The sequence below is a fragment of the Cherax quadricarinatus genome, chromosome 29 (genome assembly GCF_038502225.1).
Source record: "Cherax quadricarinatus isolate ZL_2023a chromosome 29, ASM3850222v1, whole genome shotgun sequence".
NCBI classification, from domain to species: Eukaryota; Metazoa; Arthropoda; class Malacostraca; order Decapoda; family Parastacidae; genus Cherax; species Cherax quadricarinatus.
The window spans coordinates 722,507-746,372 of record NC_091320.1 but is presented as its reverse complement, the minus strand read 5'-3'; the positions used below and the strand labels follow the sequence as shown (position 1 = coordinate 746,372).

At 44.8% G+C, this 23,866-nt stretch overlaps 1 protein-coding gene across 1 annotated transcript in view; it reads right to left on the bottom strand.

The window, feature by feature from the left end:
* Positions 1–7,392: 7,392 nt before the first annotated feature.
* Positions 7,393–23,866, bottom strand: part of LOC128690650 (uncharacterized) — a 39,916-nt gene continuing 23,442 nt past the window's right edge. The window contains exons 3-5 of the mRNA XM_070089579.1: positions 19,157–23,033; positions 9,100–9,179; positions 7,393–8,865 (exon numbers count right to left, since the gene is read on the bottom strand). Of these exons, the coding sequence (XP_069945680.1) occupies positions 8,781–8,865; positions 9,100–9,179; positions 19,157–23,033 (4,042 nt within the window). The 3' untranslated portion in view covers positions 7,393–8,780. The remainder of the gene's footprint in view (positions 8,866–9,099; positions 9,180–19,156; positions 23,034–23,866) is intronic.

The following is a 23,866-nucleotide window of genomic DNA, read 5'->3' as shown; positions in this document are numbered from 1 at the left end:
CTTCCCCAGTACAGAACGTGCGTTCCAAAGAAAAACAGAGGGGTGAGAAAGGTTCACGTGTGTGAACTAAGCAGCCCAATAAGGCGAGGGAGAACCGAGAGACATGCAGTCACAAAAGAGGTGCCCTGGAGGTAAGTATGTAGCACCTCCACCAGGAAGAGGATAGGATGAAGGAATAAAGCCCAGGCAGGTGAGAGTGAAAAAGTGGGACCTTCGGACATGAAGGGTCCTGGAGTGGAGACAGGCTGAGGCTGGGGTTGAGGAGAATTGGGGAAGGGGAGTCGGCTGCAAGATGGGAGGCTCCGGGTCGGGTATGATGTCCATCTGAACTGGGTGGGGCTCTGAGCAACGGGTCAATTTGGGAACTGTACCACCTCGACGAGAGGACGTGCGTTGTGGACGAGGGGGGGGGGGCATGTGCAATAACTTCTGCAATGGAAGCCAAGTCTGAGGACATCCTAAGTTGATGTTGCCCTGGGGGTGGGGAATCCTCTAAAGGGAAAGAGAGGTCCGCAAGAGCCCCAAACCGATTTGTAACAAGGATATTAGCCCTCACAGTTGCAGAGTACAGGTGCCGTGGCCGTGTTGGGGAGACTCCCTTAGTGGGGGGCACTGGAGGCGAAGGAGACAGGGGCTGACGGACTGTGACTGGCTTTACGGACCGCAAGCAGGAGTTAAATTCATCGAGCGAGCAAGACTGGGCCCTGGCTGAGTTTGCCAAATCAAGAGCCTGGCGATATGCCGGGCAAGATCAGGAGGTAACCTTGTGGTTCCCTTTACAGAAGTAGCACGAAGCCCGGCGGGTACAGGTAATGCCATCTTTAACTACTGGGTGAAACCCGCTGCAGTTCGCACATCTTACCTTACCACGGCAAGAAAACTCTCCATGCCCGAGAAGGAAACATTTCCGACACCGGAGTAAAGGAAAAGTATAAGGAAGAACAGGAAATCTTAGATTGCCAAAAGTCACAAATTTCGGGAGAGCACCCGAGAAACATACACGAACCATACGAGATGGGGTAGGACGATTCGAGAGGCTCCAAACCTCCCGGAAACCCATGTCGTCATCCCCCCACTGTGAACCAATTCAGAGTGGATCTCCTCATCTGAGAGGGATGTAGAAATCGGTCCAATTCTGCCGTAACAACAGCCGGCAGCGAGGATTGAGGAGTGGACCTCCCAGCAGACAACATTCCACTTACGCAGGACATGAATGGCATTTAGTGGCAAATTTCTAGCCAGAAAAGACTTACGATGGAGCCAGAGCCTTAGGGCTGCACCCCTACCGAGTTGTTGGACGCCTCTATCTATGCAAGCCTTGCTGAAAGAAGATCCACTGATGGCGTTGGCGACGTCCCGTGGATTGGTGAAGGGCGTACCGCCATCCTTAAGACGCACAAGAACCACCATCACGTCTGGAGCAATGTGAGGAGGAGCATAGTCTGGACAAGTGGTGAGTTGGCGTTTTGGGCTAGACAGGGGCCTGGCACTGTCGTCAACCTCAAGGGCCTGTTTGTTTATCCCAGTAGGGCACACACTAGCTATATCTTGGTCCAACGGCAGTGAAACAGTTGTCAACTGAGTAGAGACAGGAGGGGGGTCCCTCCTTATGGGGGCGAACGACATCTCAGTCGAACCCCCCATAAATGGGCCACACAACACCGCCTGATGGAGAAGACAATGACAACTCAAGCACACAAGAAAAGAAAGAATGTGAAGCAGAGCCTAAACAGGGCCTACACCACCATTAAACAACTGAGGAACCTTCAGAAGACACGTCCACACTTCACCAATGCCGGCCGAGCTCTCGCTGGTACAACTGTACACAAACACTCACACAGATGGCGACACTCGGCCACTTAACATTAATTCTTCAAAAAATCCTCCTGTTTTGTCCTTAAACTAAAAGTTATATTATTATTATTTTTGTCAATAATTACTAAATTAAAAATTAAATTAATTTAATAAATCATATGTATTAAAAATGTAAAATATGCGAGTGGCACAATAATGTTGGGTTGATGGGTTGTGTGGGTCCAGGAGCTGCACCAACCCTTCAACATAATGTTGGGTTGATGGGTTGTGTGGTTCCAGGAGCTGCACCAACCCTTCAATATAATGTTGGGTTGATGGGTTGTGTGGGTCCAGGAGCTGCACCAACCCTTCAACATAATGTTGGGTTGATGGGTTGTGTGGTTCCAGGAGCTGCACCAACCCTTCAATATAATGTTGGGTTGATGGGTTGTGTGGGTCCAGGAGCTGCACCAACCCTTCAACATAATGTTGGGTTGATGGGTTGTGTGGTTCCAGGAGCTGCACCAACCCTTCAATATAACATTGGGTTGATGGGTTGTGTGGGTCCAGGAGCTGCACCAACCCTTCAACATAATGTTGGGTTGATGGGTTGTGTGGTTCCAGGAGCTGCACCAACCCTTCAATATAATGTTGGGTTGATGGGTTGTGTGGGTCCAGGAGCTGCACCAATCCTTCAACATAATGTTGGGTTGATGGGTTGTGTGGTTCCAGGAGCTGCACCAACCCTTCAATATAATGTTGGGTTGATGGGTTGTGTGGGTTCAGGAGCTGCACTAACCCTTCAACATAACGTTGGGTTGATGGGTTTTGTGGGTCCAGGAGCTGCACCAACCCTTCAATATAATGTTGGGTTGATGGGTTGTGTGGGTCCAGGAGCGGCACAAATCCTTCAACATAATGTTGGGTTGATGGGTTGTGTGCTTCCAGGAGCTGCACCAACCCTTCAATATAATGTTGGGTTGATGGGTTTTGTGGGTCCGGGAGCTGCACCAACCCTTCAACATAATGTTGGGTTGATGGGATGTGTGGGTCCAGGAGCTGCACCAACCCTTCAACATAATGTTCGGTTGATGGGTTGTGTGGGTCCAGGAGCTGCACCAACCCTTCAACATAATGTTGGGTTGATATGTTGCGTGGTTCCAGGAGCTGCACCAACCCTTCAACATAATGTTGGGTTGATGGGTTGTGTGGGTCCGGGAGCTGCACCAACCCTTCAACTGATGATACTCAGTAAGTTTATTTAGGCACAGATATACATACGTACAATTATCATAGCGTAAATTTCCCTCCAGGATAATCCAAGAGTCAAAGTGACTTATTTCCACTTGGGTCCTGGACTTATTTCCATTATTATTCCATGATCATTGTTATTATATTATATGTGTGGGATAAAGAGTGCAGTATGGCACCCTGGTAACACGACGTCCTGAGGGCTCCAGGAACCTGTAAGGGAACGTTGATACTGGCATAGGGCCCCAGTGGAAATAACTTCAAATAAGTCACTCTGACTTTTTTGGCGTTATTCTAGGTTCTCTATACATATGCTCAAGGCAGGATTTAGAACTTGGGAGGCAGTTGAACAGTCATGGGCCCCTGACACTTATTGTGTTGTCACCTATCGTGCAAGTGACACCCCTGCTTTTCATTGGGGGGATGTTGCATCGTCTGCCGAGTCTTTTGCTTTCATAGGGAGTGATTTTCGTGTGCAACTTTGGTACTAGTCCCTCTAGGATTTTCCAAATGTATACAATCATGCATCTCTCCCGCCTGCGTTCTAGGGAGTATAGGTTCAGGAACTTCAAGCGTTCCCAGTAACTGAGGTGTTTTATCGCAGTTATGTGTTCCGTGAAGGTTCTCTGAACATTTTCTAGGTCAGCAATTTCACCTGCCTTGAAAGGTGCCTGGAGTTTACCTGGAGTTTACCTGGAGAGAGTTCCGGAGGTCAACGCCCCCGCGGCCCGGTCTGTGACCAGGCCTCATGGTGGATCAGAGCCTGATCAACCAGGCTGTTACTACTGGCTGCACGCAATCCAACGTATGAGCCACAGCCCGGCTGGTCAGGTACCGACTGTAGGTGCTTGTCCAGTTCCAGCTTGAAGACAGCCAGGGGTCTATTGGTAGTCCCCCTTATGTATGCTGTTAGTGTGCAGCAATATTCCATCCTAGATAGAACAAGTGACCTGAAGAGTGTCATCATGGGCTTGGCATCCCTAGTTTTGGAGGTTCTTATTATCTAATATCTCAACAGATATCCCGATTCAGTTCTTTGCTTAATCCTAACCTCTTTAACTGGTGCAATATTAACAAGAATAGCAGTTAACATACCTGGAGTACCTGGAGAGGGTTCCGGGGGTCAACGCCCCCGCGGCCCGGTCTGTGACCAGGCCTCATGGTGGATCAGGGCCTGATCAACCAGGCTGTTACTGTTGGCCACACGCAACCCAGGCATCATTTACATCAGTGTAACTTGTTATCACAGTTTAATCATAACTGTGTAGCCTATTTACCAGTGTCTCTTTACTGTAGCTTCTCGTTGACTTCATTTATATTGTCCTGTGTAGGCCTAACCATTCCCCAATGATCTTCCTGGTGCAGTAAATGATGAAATGATCACTTAGACCTGTGGTAATGACCACAGACTGACTAATGTTATTAGTGAGATTACAAAATATTTGGCCGGGTATGATGGCTGAGAACTGTGTAATCCGGGTTGGTGCATTAATTAGTTGAGTGTAACTATTTAATCCTAGGATTTGCTTATACCTGTTACATATCCCGTTATTTTGTTATTGGTAACATATATTGAGGTCACCTAGTGTTACTGTAACAACTGTGCTTAGTTCTGAACAAGACTTGATTAGTTTTCTAGGAGGCGATCATAGGTGAGAGGATGGTAACTAGTTTTTACTAGCATGGGTTTGGTCTTGGGCAGCAAGACCTGTAGCCATAGAATCTTTCTTCTACGAGAGAGATGAGCCTCCTAGGAGAGAGATGACCCTCCTAGGAGAGAGATGACCCTCCTAGGAGGGAGATGTCCCTCTCAGGAGATGACCTTCATAGGAGAGAAATGACCCGCTTAGGAGAGAGATGGCACTCTTAGGAGAGAGATGACACTCTTAGAAGAGAGATGGCACTCCTAGGAGAGATGGCCCTCCCAGGGTAAAGGTGACACTCCTAGGAGGGAGATGACCCTCCTAGGACAGATGACCCTCCCAGGAGAGAGGTGACCCTCCTAGGAGAGAGATGACCCACCTAGGAGAGAGATAGCCCTCCTAGGAGAGAGATGATTCTCCTAGGAGAGAGATGACCCTCCTAGGAAAGAGATGACCCTCCTAGGAGAGAGATGACCCTCCTACGAGAGAGATGTCCCTCTCAGGAGAGAGATGACCCTTCTAGGAGAGAGGTGACCCTCCTAGGAGAGTAATAGTATTTTCTCCCAGTGAGAAATCTAAGTCAGTCTGTGTACTCACATATTTGTGGTTACAGGGGTCGAGTCGCAGCTCCTGGCTGCTTGCTTCCTGTACTCTAGTACACATCAACAATCTTTCCATCACTAAATTCACAGGTTGAATAACACTGTAGAAGTGCATAATATTTTTTATTATCACGGAAATATATTTTGTTTACAGTACAGTATAACATTAGGCCTATATTAGGGAGAGTAGGCCTGGCAGCTGGATCAGATATACAAGTAGCAGATTGCAAACATATCCCAGGTACGTAGACTGTGTTCATTAAATGTAAAACTCATATATAAACGCTGATATACCTGGTTGGTCCTGACACTGGTGGTGTATATATACGCCTGGTTGGTTTCTTGGTTTAAAACTTGTACACTACACGAGGGTATTAGAGAGGCTGCTACAAACCTGTTCAACACCTGTCAACAATACTTTAATTCCTAAATTAATGCAAACTCAGTGTACATTGAGAGATACATACATCACAGTGTATGTATCCTCGCGTATACACTGCTGCAGCATACGGGCGCCTGGCAAACCTACGGATAGCGTTCCGATACCTCAGTAAGGATTCGTTCAAGACTCTGTATACCATTTACGTCAGGCCCATACTGGAGTATGCAGCAGCAGTTCGGAATCCACACCTAGTCAAGCACGTCAAGAAATTAGAGAAAGTGCAAAGGTTTGCAACAAGACTAGTCCCAGAGCTACGGGGATTGTCCTACGAAGAAAGGTTGAGGGAAATCGGCCTGACGACACTGGAGGACAGGAGGGTCAGGGGAGACATGATAACGACATATAAAATACTGCGCGGAATAGACAAGGTGGACAAAGACGGGATGTTCCAGAGAGGGGACACAGACACAAGAGGTCACAATTGGAAGTTGAAGACTCGGATGAATCAAAGGGATGTTAGGAAGTATTTCTTCAGTCATAGAGTAGTCAAGCCGTGGAATAGCCTAGAAAGTGACGTAGTGGAGGCGGGAACCATACATAGTTTTAAGGCGAGGTATGATAAATTTGTAGATGAATAGTTCAGAGAACCGGCATGTTCATAAATTAGACACATGTGCAACTCTTGGGTATCTTTATTGAGGAAACGTTTCGCCACACAGTGGCTTCATCAGTCCATACGTAGGAGAAACTTGAAGAACAGGAGGAGAATGAGGTAATCAGTCCCTCAACCTTGAGTCGATGTGTTCAATCCATCAATCTTGAATAGAATACGGCATATCAGTGGAGAAGCAGCTTATAAACCGTATGGCAGGAGAGGTGCAGCAAATGTGACACGACCTATGACTGCTGCACCTCTCCTGCCATACGGTTTATAAGCTGCTTCTCCACTGATATGCCGTATTCTATTCAAGATTGATGGACTGAACACATCGACTCAAGGTTGAGGGACTGATTACCTCATTCTCCTCCTGTTCTTCAAGTTTCTCCTACGTATGGACTGATGAAGCCACTGTGTGGCGAAACGTTTCCTCAATAAAGATACCCAAGAGTTGCACATGTGTCTAATTTATCGAGGTATGATAAAGCTCATGGGGCAGGGAGAGAGAGGACCTAGTAGCAATCAGCGAAGAGGCGGGGCCAGGAGCTATGAATCAACCCTTGCAACCACAAATAGGTGAGTACAAATAGGTGAGTACTTGTGGGTTTAATGGTCAGAACAATACTGTTATCAGACAGGTCTTCAACACATCATCACGTATTTTAAGGCTACAATGATGAATGATTTTAGCCGTATCTTACAGTTGAGCTGTAATAAGATATTACAAGAATCCCAGTGGAAACAAGTCACCTTGATTACTTTTTGGGTTATCCAAGGTAATACACACATATTATGTGTGATAATTGTAATCACTTAAATCTATATAATTGTACTTAAGTGTACCTGTGCCTAAATAACTTACTTAACTCATCAGTGGTTTAACATCCTCTGGTCTATCTCAGGTAGTCCAATACTCCATTTGAAGAAGCAAGTAATTATTATTTAACGTTAAATAATAGGTAAGATGTTATTGTACTCTTCAGAGAACAATTATACGTGATAATCTGTTAATTAGCATCTTCAGTACTAGCAAGAGAGGCAGGAACAATAATAATAATAATAAGATGGAGATTAGAAAGTTATATTAAGACAATATTTATTGTTCAAATAAAATATATAACATTTAAGCTTTATAGAAGGAATGAAATAGTTATCCATGGCAAAAAATACATGAGAATGTTTCGTGATAGACAGAAAACCGAAGTTGTAAGGGAGGACTGTGTTGTATGTTGAGGAATTACTGATTTGTCCAGCTGGAGTTTATACCATGGCCAGCTGAGGTCATATCATGGCCACCTGGAGGTCATACCATGGCCAGTTGAGGTCATGCCACGGCCAGCTGGAGGTCATACCATGGACAGCTGGAGGTCATGCCATGGTCAGCTGGAGGTCATACCATGGCCAGCTGGAGGTCATACCATGTCCAGCTGGAGGTCATACCATGGCCAGCTGGAGGTCATACCATGGCCAGCTGGAGGTAATACCATGGCCAGCTGGAGGTCATACCATGGACAGCTGGAGGTCATACTATGGCCAGCTGGAGGTTATACTGTGTCCAACTTCTAGCTATGATACATCAACGCATATAATAGCCTGGATATGTTGGACCACACAGTAGCAAAGAAGATAACTGGCTGTTCCTGCCTCGTCATGCTTGACCTCCCCAGGTCAAAGGTCGCTTTGAGTCGTATTTAGGAAGTAACTTTTAGTTACTGGTAAATAAAGTATATTATATATATTTCTGACGTAAATATTAGTCACAGTAAAACTTAGAAAAGCTCATTTCTAATATAAAGAGAAAACTGAAACGATATCTGAAGAACACAGACTGCTGAACGTTAAATGTTAAAAAATATGATAATAAATATTGTTAGTGATGGAAATAAGATTAACAACAGAAAAATATTGTATTTGGTTCAGTAATAAATATATGGAACAGGTGAATATTAATGTTGATACGAGGACAACATTACAAAGCGTCATGTATCAGCAAGTTTATCACTGAAATACACTCGTCACTGTATCTAGATGCACACAACTATATTGATATTTTTTATGTTAACTAACAGACAAGCAAGTGTTAATATAATCTTGGTAAGCTGGTGACTTGACTCGTAGTGAGGAGAGTCACACAGATACTCTGGTCAATGTAGTTATAGTGGGTAGCCAGTAGAGTTATGATGGGTTGAAGTGGAATGGCAATCAACACACTGAGGTGTAGGTGTGGTAGAGTGCCAGGGATGCCACACCCGTCCACAGCCCCATCAACACACTGAGGTGTAGGTGTGGTAGAGTGCCAGGGATGCCACACCCGTCCACAGCCCCATCAACACACTGAGGTGTAGGTGTGGTAGAGTGCCAGGGATGCCACACCCATCCACAGCCCCATCAACACACTGAGGTGTAGGTGTGGTAGAGTGCCAGGGATGCCACACCCGTCCACAGCCCCATCAACACACTGAGGTGTAGGTGTGGTAGAGTGCCAGGGATGCCACACCCGTCCACAACCCCGTCAACACAAGGTCTCCTACACTTCTGTAATATACAAACCACATTAACAACATTTCTGAATGATGTTTATAACATGTTTACAACATGTCAGCTTCATACACTCTCAATGTTCATTTTGTTCATAAAAAAATTATACCAAATGTTGTTCAGATATTATTACATAAAGATTAATATTTTTATATACATGATTAACAGTTATACAGCAGTAGTTGTAGACTTTATTATATGCAAAAAATATAAATAATAAGCCCAGCTTACTTTTCGTGTTTGTACAACTGAGGTTGTGAATGTTGATGATTGTTGTGTAAGATGACTGGTGTTCCAATGCTGGAAGTAACCTGAACACAAACATAATTATAATGTATATAAAAGGAGGTTAAAAAGCTGCGATAGATGACATTAAAACTGAGATTTTAGTTTCAGAAAGATTGGTGTAATTATTCAACATACTCGTGAGAAAATTGGCAGAGAATATCTATAGATGGTTTGTACAAGGGAGAAAAAGAAAGTAAGAATTATAGGGAAATAAGTTACTTGATTATACCAGATAAAGTGTGCAATAGAAATACTCTTAAAGGAGTTACTGGTAACATAGAAAGTTGGAAAGGAACGAGGATTTAGGAAGGGAAGGAGGATGTGTAGAATAAGTATATATGACTTAGGTTAGGGAATGTAAGAGGGAGATATGAACAATTTTCCTTAAAACGTAGGTCAGACTTGGATGTGTGGTGTCACAATGATTATTTAATGTGTTATAAATAGTATTGTAGAATAACTGAATGTTTGAATGTCGAGAAGGAGTGTGCCATTATAGATGAATTATTATAATTGTCCTTTGCTGATGACAGTTATTTTGAGAGATTCTGAAGAAAAGTTGTAAAGTGAACATAGAGCAGAACAAGGTAATGAGAATAACAAAAAAAATATTGGCACTGAAATATTATATATCAAATTAAAGCTAGATAGTTCGAAGGAGTGAATGTATCTAGAATTTGCAAGTGGATGTGTCGGCAGATGGTCTATGAAAGACAAAGTGAACCATAGAATAGACGATGAGAAAATTGTAGGTGAAGTGTTGAAGCATCAGTGTGATGACACAAGTTTGTCTGGGGAGGAAATAATTACCAGATAATAATAGTATTAACATTTATGTGGATGTAAGACAAGTGTTTACAACACTACAGTGAGAAAGATGCTGAAGGTAGAGATGTTATGTTTGAGGGTAATGATTGGTGTGTATATTATGTAGAGATGTTATGTTTGAGGGTAATGATTAGTGTGAATATTGTGTAGAGATGTTATGTTTGAGGGTAATGATTGGTGTTTATATTATGTAGAAATGTTATGTTTGAGGGTAATGATTAGTGTGAATATTGTGTAGAGATGTTATGTTCGAGGGCAATGATTGGTGTGTATATTATGTAGAGATGTTATGTTTGAGGGCAATGATTGGTGTGTATATTATGTAGAGATGTTATGTTTGAGGGTAATGATTAGTGTGAATATTGTGTAGAGATGTTATGTTTGAGGGTAATGATTGGTGTTTATATTATGTAGAGATGTTATGTTTGAGGGTAATGATTAGTGTGAATATTGTGTAGAGATGTTATGTTCGAGGGCAATGATTGGTGTGTATATTATGTAGAGATGTTATGTTTGAGGGTAATGATTGGTGTGTATATTATGTAGAGATGTTATGTTTGAGGGTAATGATTAGTGTGAATATTGTGTAGAGATGTTATGTTTGAGGGTAATGATTAGTGTGAATATTGTGTAGAGATGTTATGTTTGAGGGTAATGATTGGTGTGTATATTATGTAGAGATGTTATGTTTGAGGGTAATGATTAGTGTGAATATTGAGTAGAGATGTTATGTTTGAGGGTAATGATTAGTGTGAATATTGTGTAGAGATGTTATGTTTGAGGGTAATGATTGGTGTGTATATTATGTAGAGATGTTATGTTTGAGGGTAATGATTGGTGTGTATATTATGTAGAGATGTTATGTTTGAGGGTAATGATTGGTGTGTATATTATGTAGAGATGTTATGTTTGAGGGTAATGATTGGTGTGTATATTATGTAGAGATGTTATGTTTGAGGGTAATGATTAGTGTGAATATTGAGTAGAGATGTTATGTTTGAGGGTAATGATTAGTGTGAATATTGTGTAGAGATGTTATGTTTGAGGGTAATGATTAGTGTGAATATTGTGTAGAGATGTTATGTTTGAGGGTAATGATTGGTGTGTATATTATGTAGAGATGTTATGTTTGAGGGTAATGATTAGTGTGAATATTGAGTAGAGATGTTATGTTTGAGGGTAATGATTAGTGTGAATATTGTGTAGAGATGTTATGTTTGAGGGTAATGATTAGTGTGAATATTGTGTAGAGATGTTATGTTTGAGGGTAATGATTAGTGTGAATATTGAGTAGAGATGTTATGTTTGAGGGTAATGATTAGTGTGAATATTGTGTAGAGATGTTATGTTTGAGGGTAATGATTAGTGTGAATATTGTGTAGAGATGTTATGTTTGAGGGTAATGATTAGTGTGAATATTGTGTAGAGATGTTATGTTTGAGGGTAATGATTAGTGTGAATATTGTGTAGAGATGTTATGTTTGAGGGTAATGATTAGTGTGAATATTGTGTAGAGATGTTATGTTTGAGGGTAATGATTGGTGTGTATATTATGTAGAGATGTTATGTTTGAGGGTAATGATTGGTGTGTATATTATGTAGAGATGTTATGTTTGAGGGTAATGATTGGTGTGTATATTATGTAGAGATGTTATTTTGAGGGTAATGATTGGTGTGTATATTATGCACAGATTTCAGAGCATAAAAATTAGAAGGTGTGGAGTTACGAAATATATAATTCAGAGGGCGAAGGATGGATTTTTGAGATAGTTTGGGTATTGAGAGAGGACAGACAAGAAGAGGCTAACCAAGAGTTTGTATAAATTTAGAGTGGAAGGAAGAAAGGGTAGGGGAGTTCCCAGGAAGAACTGGATGGAGGGGCAAGAGTGGAAGTTGAATGTAGATCCTCGTGCCTTCACCAGGCTTGTATTAGTGTCTTAGAGCGGAGTCAGTAAAGATAAAGCATTTTTTTTAGCTTGACGAGCAACTGAAGTATAAATGAAGCAGCATTGATAAAGGTGATTCAACGATACCAGTTATCCTGACATGAGTCCTAGAGAAAGATAACACAGTGCTTACACCCTGATGGAGTGAGGATGTTGCAATATCTGAACACTACTGCCAAGACAGCTACTGAAGGAGTGAGGATGTTGCAACATCTGCATACTTCTGGCAAGACAGCTACTGGAGGAGTGAGAATGTTGCAACATCTGCACACTTCTGGCAAGACAGCTACTGAAGGAGAGAGGATGTTGCAGCATCTGCACACTTCTGGCAAGGCAGCTACTGAAAGAGTGAGGATGTTGCAACATCTGCACACTTCTGGCAAGACAGCTACTGAAGGAGTGAGGATGTTGCAACATCTGCATACTTCTGGCAAGGCAGCTACTGAAAGAGTGAGGATGTTGCAACATCTGCACACTTCTGGCAAGACAGCTACTGAAGGAGTGAGGATGTTGCAGCATCTGCACACTTCTGGCAAGACAGCTACTGAAGGAGTGAGGATGTTGCAACATCTGCACACTTCTCGCAAGACAGCTACTGAAGGAGTGAGGATGTTGCAGCATCTGCACACTTCTGGCAAGACAGCTACTGAAGGAGTGAGGATGTTGCAACATCTGCACACTTCTGGCAAGACAGCTACTGGAGGAGTGAGGATGTTGCAACATCTGCACACTTCTGGCAATACAGCTACTGAACGAGTGAGGATGTTGCAACATCTGCACACTTCTGGCAATACAGCTACTGAACGAGTGAGGATGTTGCAACATCTGCACACTTCTGGCAATACAGCTACTGAACGAGTGAGGATGTTGCAGCATCTGCACACTTCTGGCAATACAGCTACTGAACGAGTGAGGATGTTGCAACATCTGCACACTTCTGGCAATACAGCTACTGAACGAGTGAGGATGTTGCAACATCTGCACACTTCTGGCAATACAGCTACTGAACAAGTGAGGATGTTGCAACATCTGCACACTTCTGGCAATACAGCAACTGAACGAGTGAGGATGTTGCAACATCTGCACACTTCTGGCAAGACAGCTACTGGAGGAGTGAGGATGTTGCATCATCTGCACACTTTTGGCAAGACAGCTACTGGAGGAGTGAGGATGTTGCAGCATCTGCACACTTCTGGCAAGACAGCTACTGAACGAGTGAGGATGTTGCAACATCTGCACACTTCTGGCAAGACAGCTACTGAAGGAGTGAGAATGTTGCAACATCTGCACACTTCTGGCAAGACAGCTACTGAAGGAGTGAGAATGTTGCAACATCTGCACACTTCTGGCAAGACAGCTACTGAAGGAGTGAGAATGTTGCAACATCCGCACACTTCTGGCAAGACAGCTACTGAAGGAGTGAGAATGTTGCAACATCTGCACACTTCTGGCAAGACAGCTACTGAAGGAGTGAGAATGTTGCAACATCTGCACACTTCTGGCAAGACAGCTACTGAAGGAGTGAGAATGTTGCAACATCTGCACACTTCTGGCAAGACAGCTACTGAAGGAGTGAGAATGTTGCAACATCTGCACACTTCTGGCAAGACAGCTACTGAAGGAGTGAGAATGTTGCAACATCTGCACATTTCTGGCAAGACAGCTACTGAAGGAGTGAGGATGTTGCAACATCTGCACACTTCTGGCAAGACAGCTACTGAACGAGTGAGAATGTTGCAACATCTGCACACTTCTGGCAAGACAGCTACTGAACGAGTGAGAATGTTGCAACATCTGCACACTTCTGGCAAGACAGCTACTGAAGGAGTGAGAATGTTGCAACATCTGCACACTTCTGGCAAGACAGCTACTGAACGAGTGAGAATGTTGCAACATCTGCACACTTCTGGCAAGACAGCTACTGAAGGAGTGAGGATGTTGCAACATCTGCACACTTCTGGCAAGACAGCTACTGAAGGAGTGAGAATGTTGCAACATCTGCACACTTCTGGCAAGACAGCTACTGAAGGAGTGAGAATGTTGCAACATCTGCACACTTCTGGCAGGACAGCTACTGAAGGAGTGAGAATGTTGCAACATCTGCACACTTCTGGCAAGACAGCTACTGAAGGAGTGAGAATGTTGCAACATCTGCACACTTCTGGCAAGACAGCTACTGAAGGAGTGAGGATGTTGCAACATCTGCACACTTCTCGCAAGACAGCTACTGAAGGAGTGAGAATGTTGCAACATCTGCACACTTCTGGAAAGACAGCTACTGAAGGAGTGAGAATGTTGCAACATCTGCACACTTCTGGCAGGACAGCTACTGAAGGAGTGAGGATGTTGCAACATCTGCACACTTCTGGCAAGACAGCTACTGAAGGAGTGAGAATGTTGCAACATCTGCACCCTTCTGGCAAGACAGCTACTGAACGAGTGAGAATGTTGCAACATCTGTACACTTCTGGCAAGACAGCTACTGAAGGAGTGAGAATGTTGCAACATCTGCACTCTTCTGCAAGATAGCTACTGAAGGAGTGAGGATGTTGCAACATCTGCACACTTCTGGCAAGACAGCTACTGAAGGAGTGAGGATGTTGCAACATCTGCACACTTCTGGCAAGACAGCTACTGAAGGAGTGAGAATGTTGCAATATCTGCACACTTCTGGCAAGACAGCTACTGAAGGAGTGAGAATGTTGCAACATCTGCACACTTCTGGCAAGACAGCTACTGAAGGAGTGAGAATGTTGCAACATCTGCACACTTCTGGCAAGACAGCTACTGAAGGAGTGAGAATGTTGCAACATCTGCACACTTCTGGCAAGACAGCTACTGGAGGAGTGAGAATGTTGCAACATCTGCACACTTCTGGCAAGACAGCTACTGAAGGAGTGAGAATGTTGCAACATCTGCACACTTCTGGCAAGACAGCTACTGAAGGAGTGAGAATGTTGCAACATCTGCACACTTCTGGCAAGACAGCTACTAAAGGAGTGAGAATGTTGCAACATCTGCACACTTCTCGCAAGACAGCTACTGAAGGAGTGAGAATGTTGCAACATCTGCACACTTCTGGCAAGACAGCTACTGACGGAGTGAGGATGTTGCAACAACTGCACACTTCTGGCAAGACAGCTACTGAAGGAGTGAGAATGTTGCAACATCTGCACACTTCTGGCAAGACAGCTACTGGAGGAGTGAGAATGTTGCAACATCTGCACACTTCTGGCAAGACAGCTACTGAAGGAGTGAGAATGTTGCAACATCTGCACACTTCTGGCAAGACAGCTACTGAAGGAGTGAGAATGTTGCAACATCTGCACACTTCTGGCAAGACAGCTACTGAAGGAGTGAGAGTGGTGCAACATCTGCACACTTCTGGCAAGACAGGTACTGAAGGAGTGAGGATGTTGCAACAACTGCACACTTCTGGCAAGACAGCTACTGAAGGAGTTAGAATGTTGCAACATCTGCACACTTCTGGCAAGACAGCTACTGGAGGAGTGAGAATGTTGCAACATCTGCACACTTCTGGCAAGACAGCTACTGAAGGAGTGAGAATGTTGCAACATCTGCACACTTCTGGCAAGACAGCTACTGAAGGAGTGAGAATGTTGCAACATCTGCACACTTCTGGCAAGACAGCTACTGAAGGAGTGAGAATGTTGCAACATCTGCACACTTCTGGCAAGACAGCTACTGAAGGAGTGAGAATGTTGCAACATCTGCACACTTCTGGCAAGACAGCTACTGAAGGAGTGAGAATGTTGCAACATCTGCACACTTCTGGCAAGACAGCTACAGGAGTGAGAATGTTGCAACATCTGCACACTTCTGGCAAGACAGCTACTGAAGGAGTGAGAATGTTGCAACATGTGCACACTTCTGGCAAGACAGCTACTGAAGGAGTGAGAATGTTGCAACATCTGCACACTTCTGGCAAGACAGCTACTGAACGAGTGAGGATGTTGCAACATCTGCACACTTCTGGCAAGACAGCTACTGAAGGAGTGAGAATGTTGCAACATCTGCACACTTCTGGCAAGACAGCTACTGAAGGAGTGAGAATGTTGCAACATCTTCACACTTCTGGCAAGACAGCTACTGAACAAGTGAGGATGTTGCAACATCTGCACACTTCTGGCAAGACAGCTACTGAAGGAGTGAGAATGTTGCAACATCTGCACACTTCTGGCAAGACAGCTACTGAACCTGTGAGAATGTTGCAACATCTGCACACTTCTGGCAAGACAGCTACTGGAGGAGTGAGAATGTTGCAACATCTGCACACTTCTGGCAAGACAGCTACTGAACGAGTGAGAATGTTGCAACATCTGCACACTTGTGGCAAGACAGCTACTGGAGGAGTGAGAATGTTGCAACATCTGCACAATTCTGGCAGGATAGCTACTGAAGGAGTGAGAATGTTGCAACATCTGCACACTTCTGGCAAGACAGCTACTGAAGGAGTGAGAATGTTGCAACATCTGCACACTTCTGGCAAGACAGCTACTGAAGGAGTGAGAATGTTGCAACATCTGCACACTTCTGGCAAGACAGCTACTGAAGGAGTGAGAATGTTGCAGCATCTGCACACTTCTGGCAAGACAGCTACTGAAGGAGTGAGAATGTTGCAACATCTGCACACTTCTGGCAAGACAGCTACTGAAGGAGTGAGAATGTTGCAACATCTGCACACTTTTGGCAAGACAGCTACTGAAGGAGTGAGGATGTTGCAACATCTGCACACTTCTGGCAAGACAGCTACTGAAGGAGTGAGGATGTTGCAACATGTGCACACTTCTGGCAAGACAGCTACTGAAGGAGTGAGAATGTTGCAACATCTGCACACTTCTGGCAAGACAGCTACTGAAGGAGTGAGAATGTTGCAACATCTGCACACTTTTGGCAAGACAGCTACTGAAGGAGTGAGAATGTTGCAACATCTGCACACTTCTGGCAAGACAGCTACTGAAGGAGTGAGGATGTTGCAACATCTGCACACTTCTGGCAAGACAGCTACTGAAGGAGTGAGAATGTTGCAACATCTGCACACTTCTGGCAAGACAGCTACTGTAGGAGTGAGGATGTTGCAACATCTGCACACTTCTGGCAAGACAGCTACTGAAGGAGTGAGAATGTTGCAACATCTGCACACTTCTGGCAAGACAGCTACTGAAGGAGTGAGAATGTTGCAACATCTGCACACTTCTGGCAAGACAGCTACTGAAGGAGTGAGGATGTTGCAACATCTGCACACTTCTGGCAAGACAGCTACTGAAGGAGTGAGAATGTTGCAACATCTGCACACTTCTGGCAAGACAGCTACTGAAGGAGTGAGAATGTTGCAACATCTGCACACTTCTGGTAAGACAGCTACTGAAGGAGTGAGAATGTTGCAACATCTGCACACTTTTGGCAAGACAGCTACTGAAGGAGTGAGGATGTTGCAACATGTGCACACTTCTGGCAAGACAGCTACTGAAGGAGTGAGGATGTTGCAACATGTGCACACTTCTGGCAAGACAGCTACTGAAGGAGTGAGAATGTTGCAACATCTGCACACTTCTGGCAAGACAGCTACTGAAGGAGTGAGAATGTTGCAACATCTGCACACTTTTGGCAAGACAGCTACTGAAGGAGTGAGGATGTTGCAACATCTGCACACTTCTGGCAAGACAGCTACTGAAGGAGTGAGAATGTTGCAACATCTGCACACTTCTGGCAAGACAGCTACTGAAGGAGTGAGGATGTTGCAACATCTGCACACTTCTGGCAAGACAGCTACTGAAGGAGTGAGAATGTTGCAACATCTGCACACTTCTGGCAAGACAGCTACTGTAGGAGTGAGGATGTTGCAACATCTGCACACTTCTGGCAAGACAGCTACTGAAGGAGTGAGAATGTTGCAACATCTGCACACTTCTGGCAAGACAGCTACTGAAGGAGTGAGAATGTTGCAACATCTGCACACTTCTGGCAAGACAGCTACTGAAGGAGTGAGGATGTTGCAACATCTGCACACTTCTGGCAAGACAGCTACTGAAGGAGTGAGAATGTTGCAACATCTGCACACTTCTGGCAAGACAGCTACTGAAGGAGTGAGAATGTTGCAACATCTGCACACTTCTTGCAAGACAGCTACTGAAGGAGTGAGAATGTTGCAACATCTGCACACTTCTGGCAAGACAGCTACTGAAGGAGTGAGATTGTTGCAACATCTGGACACTTCTGGCAAGACAGCTACTGAACGAGTGAGAATGTTTCAACATCTGCACACTTCTGGCAAGACAGCTACTGAAGGAGTGAGAATGTTGCAACATCTGCACACTTCTGGCAAGACAGCTACTGAAGGAGTGAGAATGTTGCAACATCTGCACACTTCTGGCAAGACAGCTACTGAAGGAGTGAGAATGTTGCAACATCTGCACACTTCTGGCAGGACAGCTACTGAAGGAGTGAGAATGTTGCAACATCTGGACACTTCTGGCAAGACAGCTACTGAAGGAGTGAGAATGTTGCAACATCTGCACACTTCTGGCAAGACAGCTACTGAAGGAGTGAGAATGTTGCAACATCTGGACACTTCTGGCAAGACAGCTACTGAAGGAGTGAGAATGTTGCAACATCTGCACACTTCTGGCAAGACAGCTACTGAAGGAGTGAGAATGTTGCAACATCTGGACACTTCTGGCAAGACAGCTACTGAAGGAGTGAGAATGTTGCAACATCTGCACACTTCTGGCAAGACAGCTACTGAAAGAGTGAGAATGTTGCAACATCTGCACACTTCTAAATAAATAATAATTTATATGTCTTGCTGTGATTAAAATAAAATAGAACTGCACTAAAAATAATTATATTATATGTCTTAACAAGTCAAAATAATTACACTATACGTCATGACAAGTCATAATAATTACAGTGTACATCTTAACAAGTCAAAATAATTACATTATACGTCTTAACAAGTGAGAATATTTACATTAAACGTCTTAATAAATCTAAATAATTATGGTATATGTCTTAACAAGTCAAAATAATTACAACATACGTCTTAACAAGTCAAAATAATTACAACATACGTCTTACCAAGTCAAAATAATTACATTATACGTCTTAACAAGTCAGTCAAATTTTTCACATACCAACAACATTATAAATATTAAAATCTAAACCTTTTAACCTAGTGAAGTACTCAACATAACAACTGTACTTACATGTAACTTTTCAAGGTATATATCGTCCAGAGAACATCCAGAGTCATATGTTTTATATGGGAAGTTCAATGCAACATATATGGATTCTCTAAGATCAGCAAGTTTCTTGTATGTACTTTGTACTACTGAGTTCCAGTTGGCGTCTAAATGTCTTACGTCAGTGACTCTCCTGTCAAGACGACCCTCGTGGCTAATTTTTGTGTCAAGACGACCATCAGAGTTCCTTCTTGTGTCAAGACGACCATCAGAGTACCTTCTTGTGTCAAGACGACCATCAGAGTACCTTCTTGTGTCAAGACGACCATCAGAGTTCTTTCTTGTGTCAAGACGACCATCAGAGTACCTTCTTGTGTCAAGACGACCATCAGAGCTCCTTCTTGTGTCAAGACGACCATCAGAGTACCTTCTTGTGTCAAGACGACCATCAGAGTTCCTTCTTGTGTCAAGACGACCATCAGAGTACCTTCTTGTGTCAAGACGACCATCAGAGCTCCTTCTTGTGTCAAGACGACCATCAGAGTACCTTCTTGTGTCAAGACGACCATCAGAGTTCCTTCTTGTGTCAAGACGACCATCAGAGTACCTTCTTGTGTCAAGACGACCATCAGAGTTCCTTCTTGTGTCAAGACGACCATCAGAGTTCCTTCTTGTGTCAAGACGACCATCAGAGTTCCTCTTTGTGTCAAGACGACCATCAGAGCTCCTCCTTGTGTCAAGAAGACCATCAGAGTCCCTCCTTTTGTCAAGACGACCACCAGAGTTCCCTCTTGTGTCAAGACGACCATCAGAGTTCCTCTTGGTGTCAAGACGACGCTCGTAGTTCTTGCTAGTGTGAAGACGACTGTGTACAGAGACTCTCTTTGTGTCAAGACGACTGTCTACAGAGACTCTCTTTGTGTCAAGACGACTGTCTACAGAGACTCTCTTTGTGTCAAGACGACTCTCTATAGCGACTCTCCTTGCGTCAAGACGACTACCTTCACTGACTCTCCTTGTGTCAAGACGACTGTCTCCAGCGACTCTCCTTGTGTCAAGACGACTACCTTCACCGAATCTCCTTGTGTCAAGACGACTGTCTCCAGGGACCCTCCTTGTGTCAAGACGACTACCTTCAGTGACTTTTCTTGTATCAAGACGACTTCCTTCAGTGACTCTTCTTGCGTCAAGACGACTACCTTCACTGACTCTCCTTGTGTCAAGACGACTGTCTCCAGCGACTCTCCTTGTGTCAAGACGACTGTCTCCAGCGACTCTCCTTGTGTCAAGACGACTGTCTCCAGCGACCCTCCTTGTGTCAAGACGACTACCTTCAGTGACTTTTCTTGTATCAAGACGACTTCCTTCAGTGACTCTCCTTGTGTCAAGACGACCATCAGAGTTCCTCATAGTATGAAGACGACCATCAGAGTTCCTCCTTGTGCCGAGGCGACCATCTGAGTTCCTCTTTGTGACAAGACGACCATCAGAGCTCCTCCTGGTGTAAAGACGACCATCGGAGTTCCTTCCTGTGTCAAGACGACCATCAGAGTTCCTCCTGGTGTGAAGAGGACCATCAGAGTTCCTCTTTGTGTCAAAACGACCATCAGTGTTCCTCATGGTGCCAAGATGACTATCAGAGTTCCTCATGGTGTCAAGACGACCATCAGAGATTTTCCTGCTGTCAAGACGACCACCAGAGTTCCTCCTTGTGTCAAGACGAGTATCAGAGTTCCTCCTGTTGTCAAGACGACCATCAAAGTTTTTTCTGGTGTCAAGACGACCATCAGAATTCCTCCTTGTGTCAAGACGAGTATCAGAGTTTCTCCTGTTGGCAAGACGACCATCAGAGATTTTCCTGGTGTCAAGACGACCACCAGAGTTCCTCCTTGTGTCAAGACGAGTATCAGAGTTCCTCCTGTTGTCAAGACGACCATCAGAGTTTTTCCTGGTATCTACACGACCATCAGAGTTCTTCCTTGTGTCAAGACGACTATCAGAATTCCTCATGGAGTCAACACGACCATCAGAGTTCCTCCTTGTGTCAAGACGACTATCAGAATTCCTCATGGAGTCAACACGACCATCAGAGTTCCTCCTTGTGTCAAGACGACTATCAGAATTCCTCATGGAGTCAACACGACCATCAGAGTTTTTCCTGGTGTCAAGACGACCATCAGAGTTGTTCATGGAGTCAACACGACCATCAGAGTTCCTCCTCGTATCAAGACGACCATCAGTGTTTCTCCTCTTGTCAAGACGACCATTAGAGTTCCTTCTGGTGTCAAGACGACTATCAGAATTCCTCATGGAGTCAACACGACCCTCAGAGTTCCTCCTTGTGTCAAGACGACTATCAGAGTTCCTCCTGGTATCTAGACGACCATCAGAATTCCTCCTTGTGTCAAGACGACCATCAGAGTTGTTCATGGGGTCAGCACGACCATCAGAGTTCCTCCTCGTATCAAGACGATCATCAGTGTTTCTCCTCTTGTCAAGACGACCATTAGAGTTCCTTCTGGTGTCTAGACGACCATCAGAGTTCCTCCTTGTGTCAAGACGACCATCAGAATTCCTTCTGGTGTCAAGACGACCATCAAAGTTCCTTCTGGTGTCAAGACGACCATCAAAGTTCCTTCTGGTGTCAAGACGACCATCAATGTTCCTTCTGGTGATAAGACGACCATCCAAGTTCCTTCCGGTGCCAAGACGATCATCAGAGTTTCTCCTGATGTCAAGACGACCATCAGAGTTCCTCCTGGTGTCTACACGACCATCAGAGTTCCTCCTGGTGTCAAGACGACCATCAGAGTTCCTCCTGGTGTCTACACGACCATCAGAGTTCCTCCTGGTGTCAAGACGACCATCAGAGTTCCTCCTGGTGTCTACACGACCATCAGAGTTCCTCCTGATGTCAAGACGACCATCAGAGTTCCTCCTGGTGTCAAGACGACCATTAGAGTTCCTCCTGGTGTCAAGACGACCATCAGAGTTCCTCCTGGTGTCTACACGACCATCAGAGTTCCTCCTGGTGTCAAGACGACCATCGGAGTTCCTCCTGGTGTCGACACGACCATCAGAGGTGCTCCTGGTGTCAAGACGACCGTCAGAGTTCCTCCTGGTGTCAAGACGACCATCAGAGCTCCTCCTGGTTTCAAGACGACCATCAGGGTTCCTATTTATTTCAATACGTCTGTCATCAGGTGTCTTCCTTGTGTCAAGGTGACCATTAACATCAGTGCTTCTTTTGCTCAAGATTGTCTGTCTTTGTCTGACGTTAAGCCTTTGTTTGTCGGTTTCCCGAGTAAAGAGTCGTGGTTCAGCTACTGTTGTCTCCAGTCTATGACCTGTTAGTCTGGCATTCAGTCTACGACCCTGTGTTAGTCGGGCATCTAGTCTACGACCCTGTGTTAGTCGGGCATCTAGCCTACGACCCCGTGTTAGTCGGGCATCTAGTCTACGACCCTGTGTTAGTCGGGCATCCAGTCTACGACCCTGTGTTAGTCGGGCGTCCAGTCGGCTGTTTTCATCTCGTTGGTTGAAAATGCTTCGATGTCCGCTATAGCGAGTATCGACGTTTCTGCTGCTTTCTGTGTATCGACCTCCGTATTGTTTATCCCTAAAGAGTCGATGGCCAAGACGTCGAACATCACGTCGTGAGTCGACCTGAGGTGCTGCTTCAAGAACTTTGTTAGTTCTCTCTTCTTTGATCGACTCAAAGTTGTTTCCGTGTAGGACGTGTGGCGTTCTCAACTGACGAAGTTCTTGCTCAGCACTGTCCTGGGGGTGTAGCTGAGTGTCAGCCTGGCTTTCACTACTGTCCTCAGCGTGAAGGCCAGTGTCAACCTGGCTGTTAGTGCTGTCATCTGAATCCTTCTCACCTAGCGGCACACCAGACCACCTGTCAACAAGACCACAAAATTAGTGAGAATAATTGTGGAAAATATGGCATCTTTACAAATTATAATTCTTATTTCTCAAAATATTGTTCTCGCGAAGTTATATATAACAACTTTTTTGATAAATTTGTTATGCAGAATAACATCTGCATAACAAATGTTATTCTGCATATTTTCTTATTCACGAGTCATCTAGGTAGAGTTCTGGCCCCGGGGCATAGCTAGTTTGATGGTGGGGGGGGGCAGTCCTGACCAAACCTGACACCATGCAGGGTGCCAACTGTGTCTTGCCAGGAGTGCCAAACCTGACACCATGCAGGGTGCCAACTGTGTCTTGCCAGGAGTGCCAAACCTGACACCATGCAGGGTGCCAACTGTGTCTTGCCAGGAGCGCCAAACCTGACACCATGCAGGGTGCCAACTGTGTCTTGCCAGGAGTGCCAAACCTGACACCATGCAGGGTGCCAACTGTGTCTTGCCAGGAGTGCCAAACCTGACACCATGCAGGGTGCCAACTGCGTCTTGCCAGGAGTGCCAAGTCTGGTCTTCAGTGCTCGACCTGTGTTTTAATTCTGCTTCAACTCTTAATTAAATGCAGCAGCTGGGATTATCATAGAGTCATTTAATTGATCTTGGGACCTAAGCCGGAAGTCACAGTCAGATTGAACATGACCTCGTGACCTTTTGCGTTCGTAGTATAAGTTGAGGGAGTGTCAGTCGCAAGAATGTGGGGTGTGGGTGGTGACAATACTCATGGTGTGGGGTGTGGGTGGTGATAATACTCACGGTGTGGGGTGTGGGTGGTGACAACACTCACGGTGTGGGGTGTGGGTGG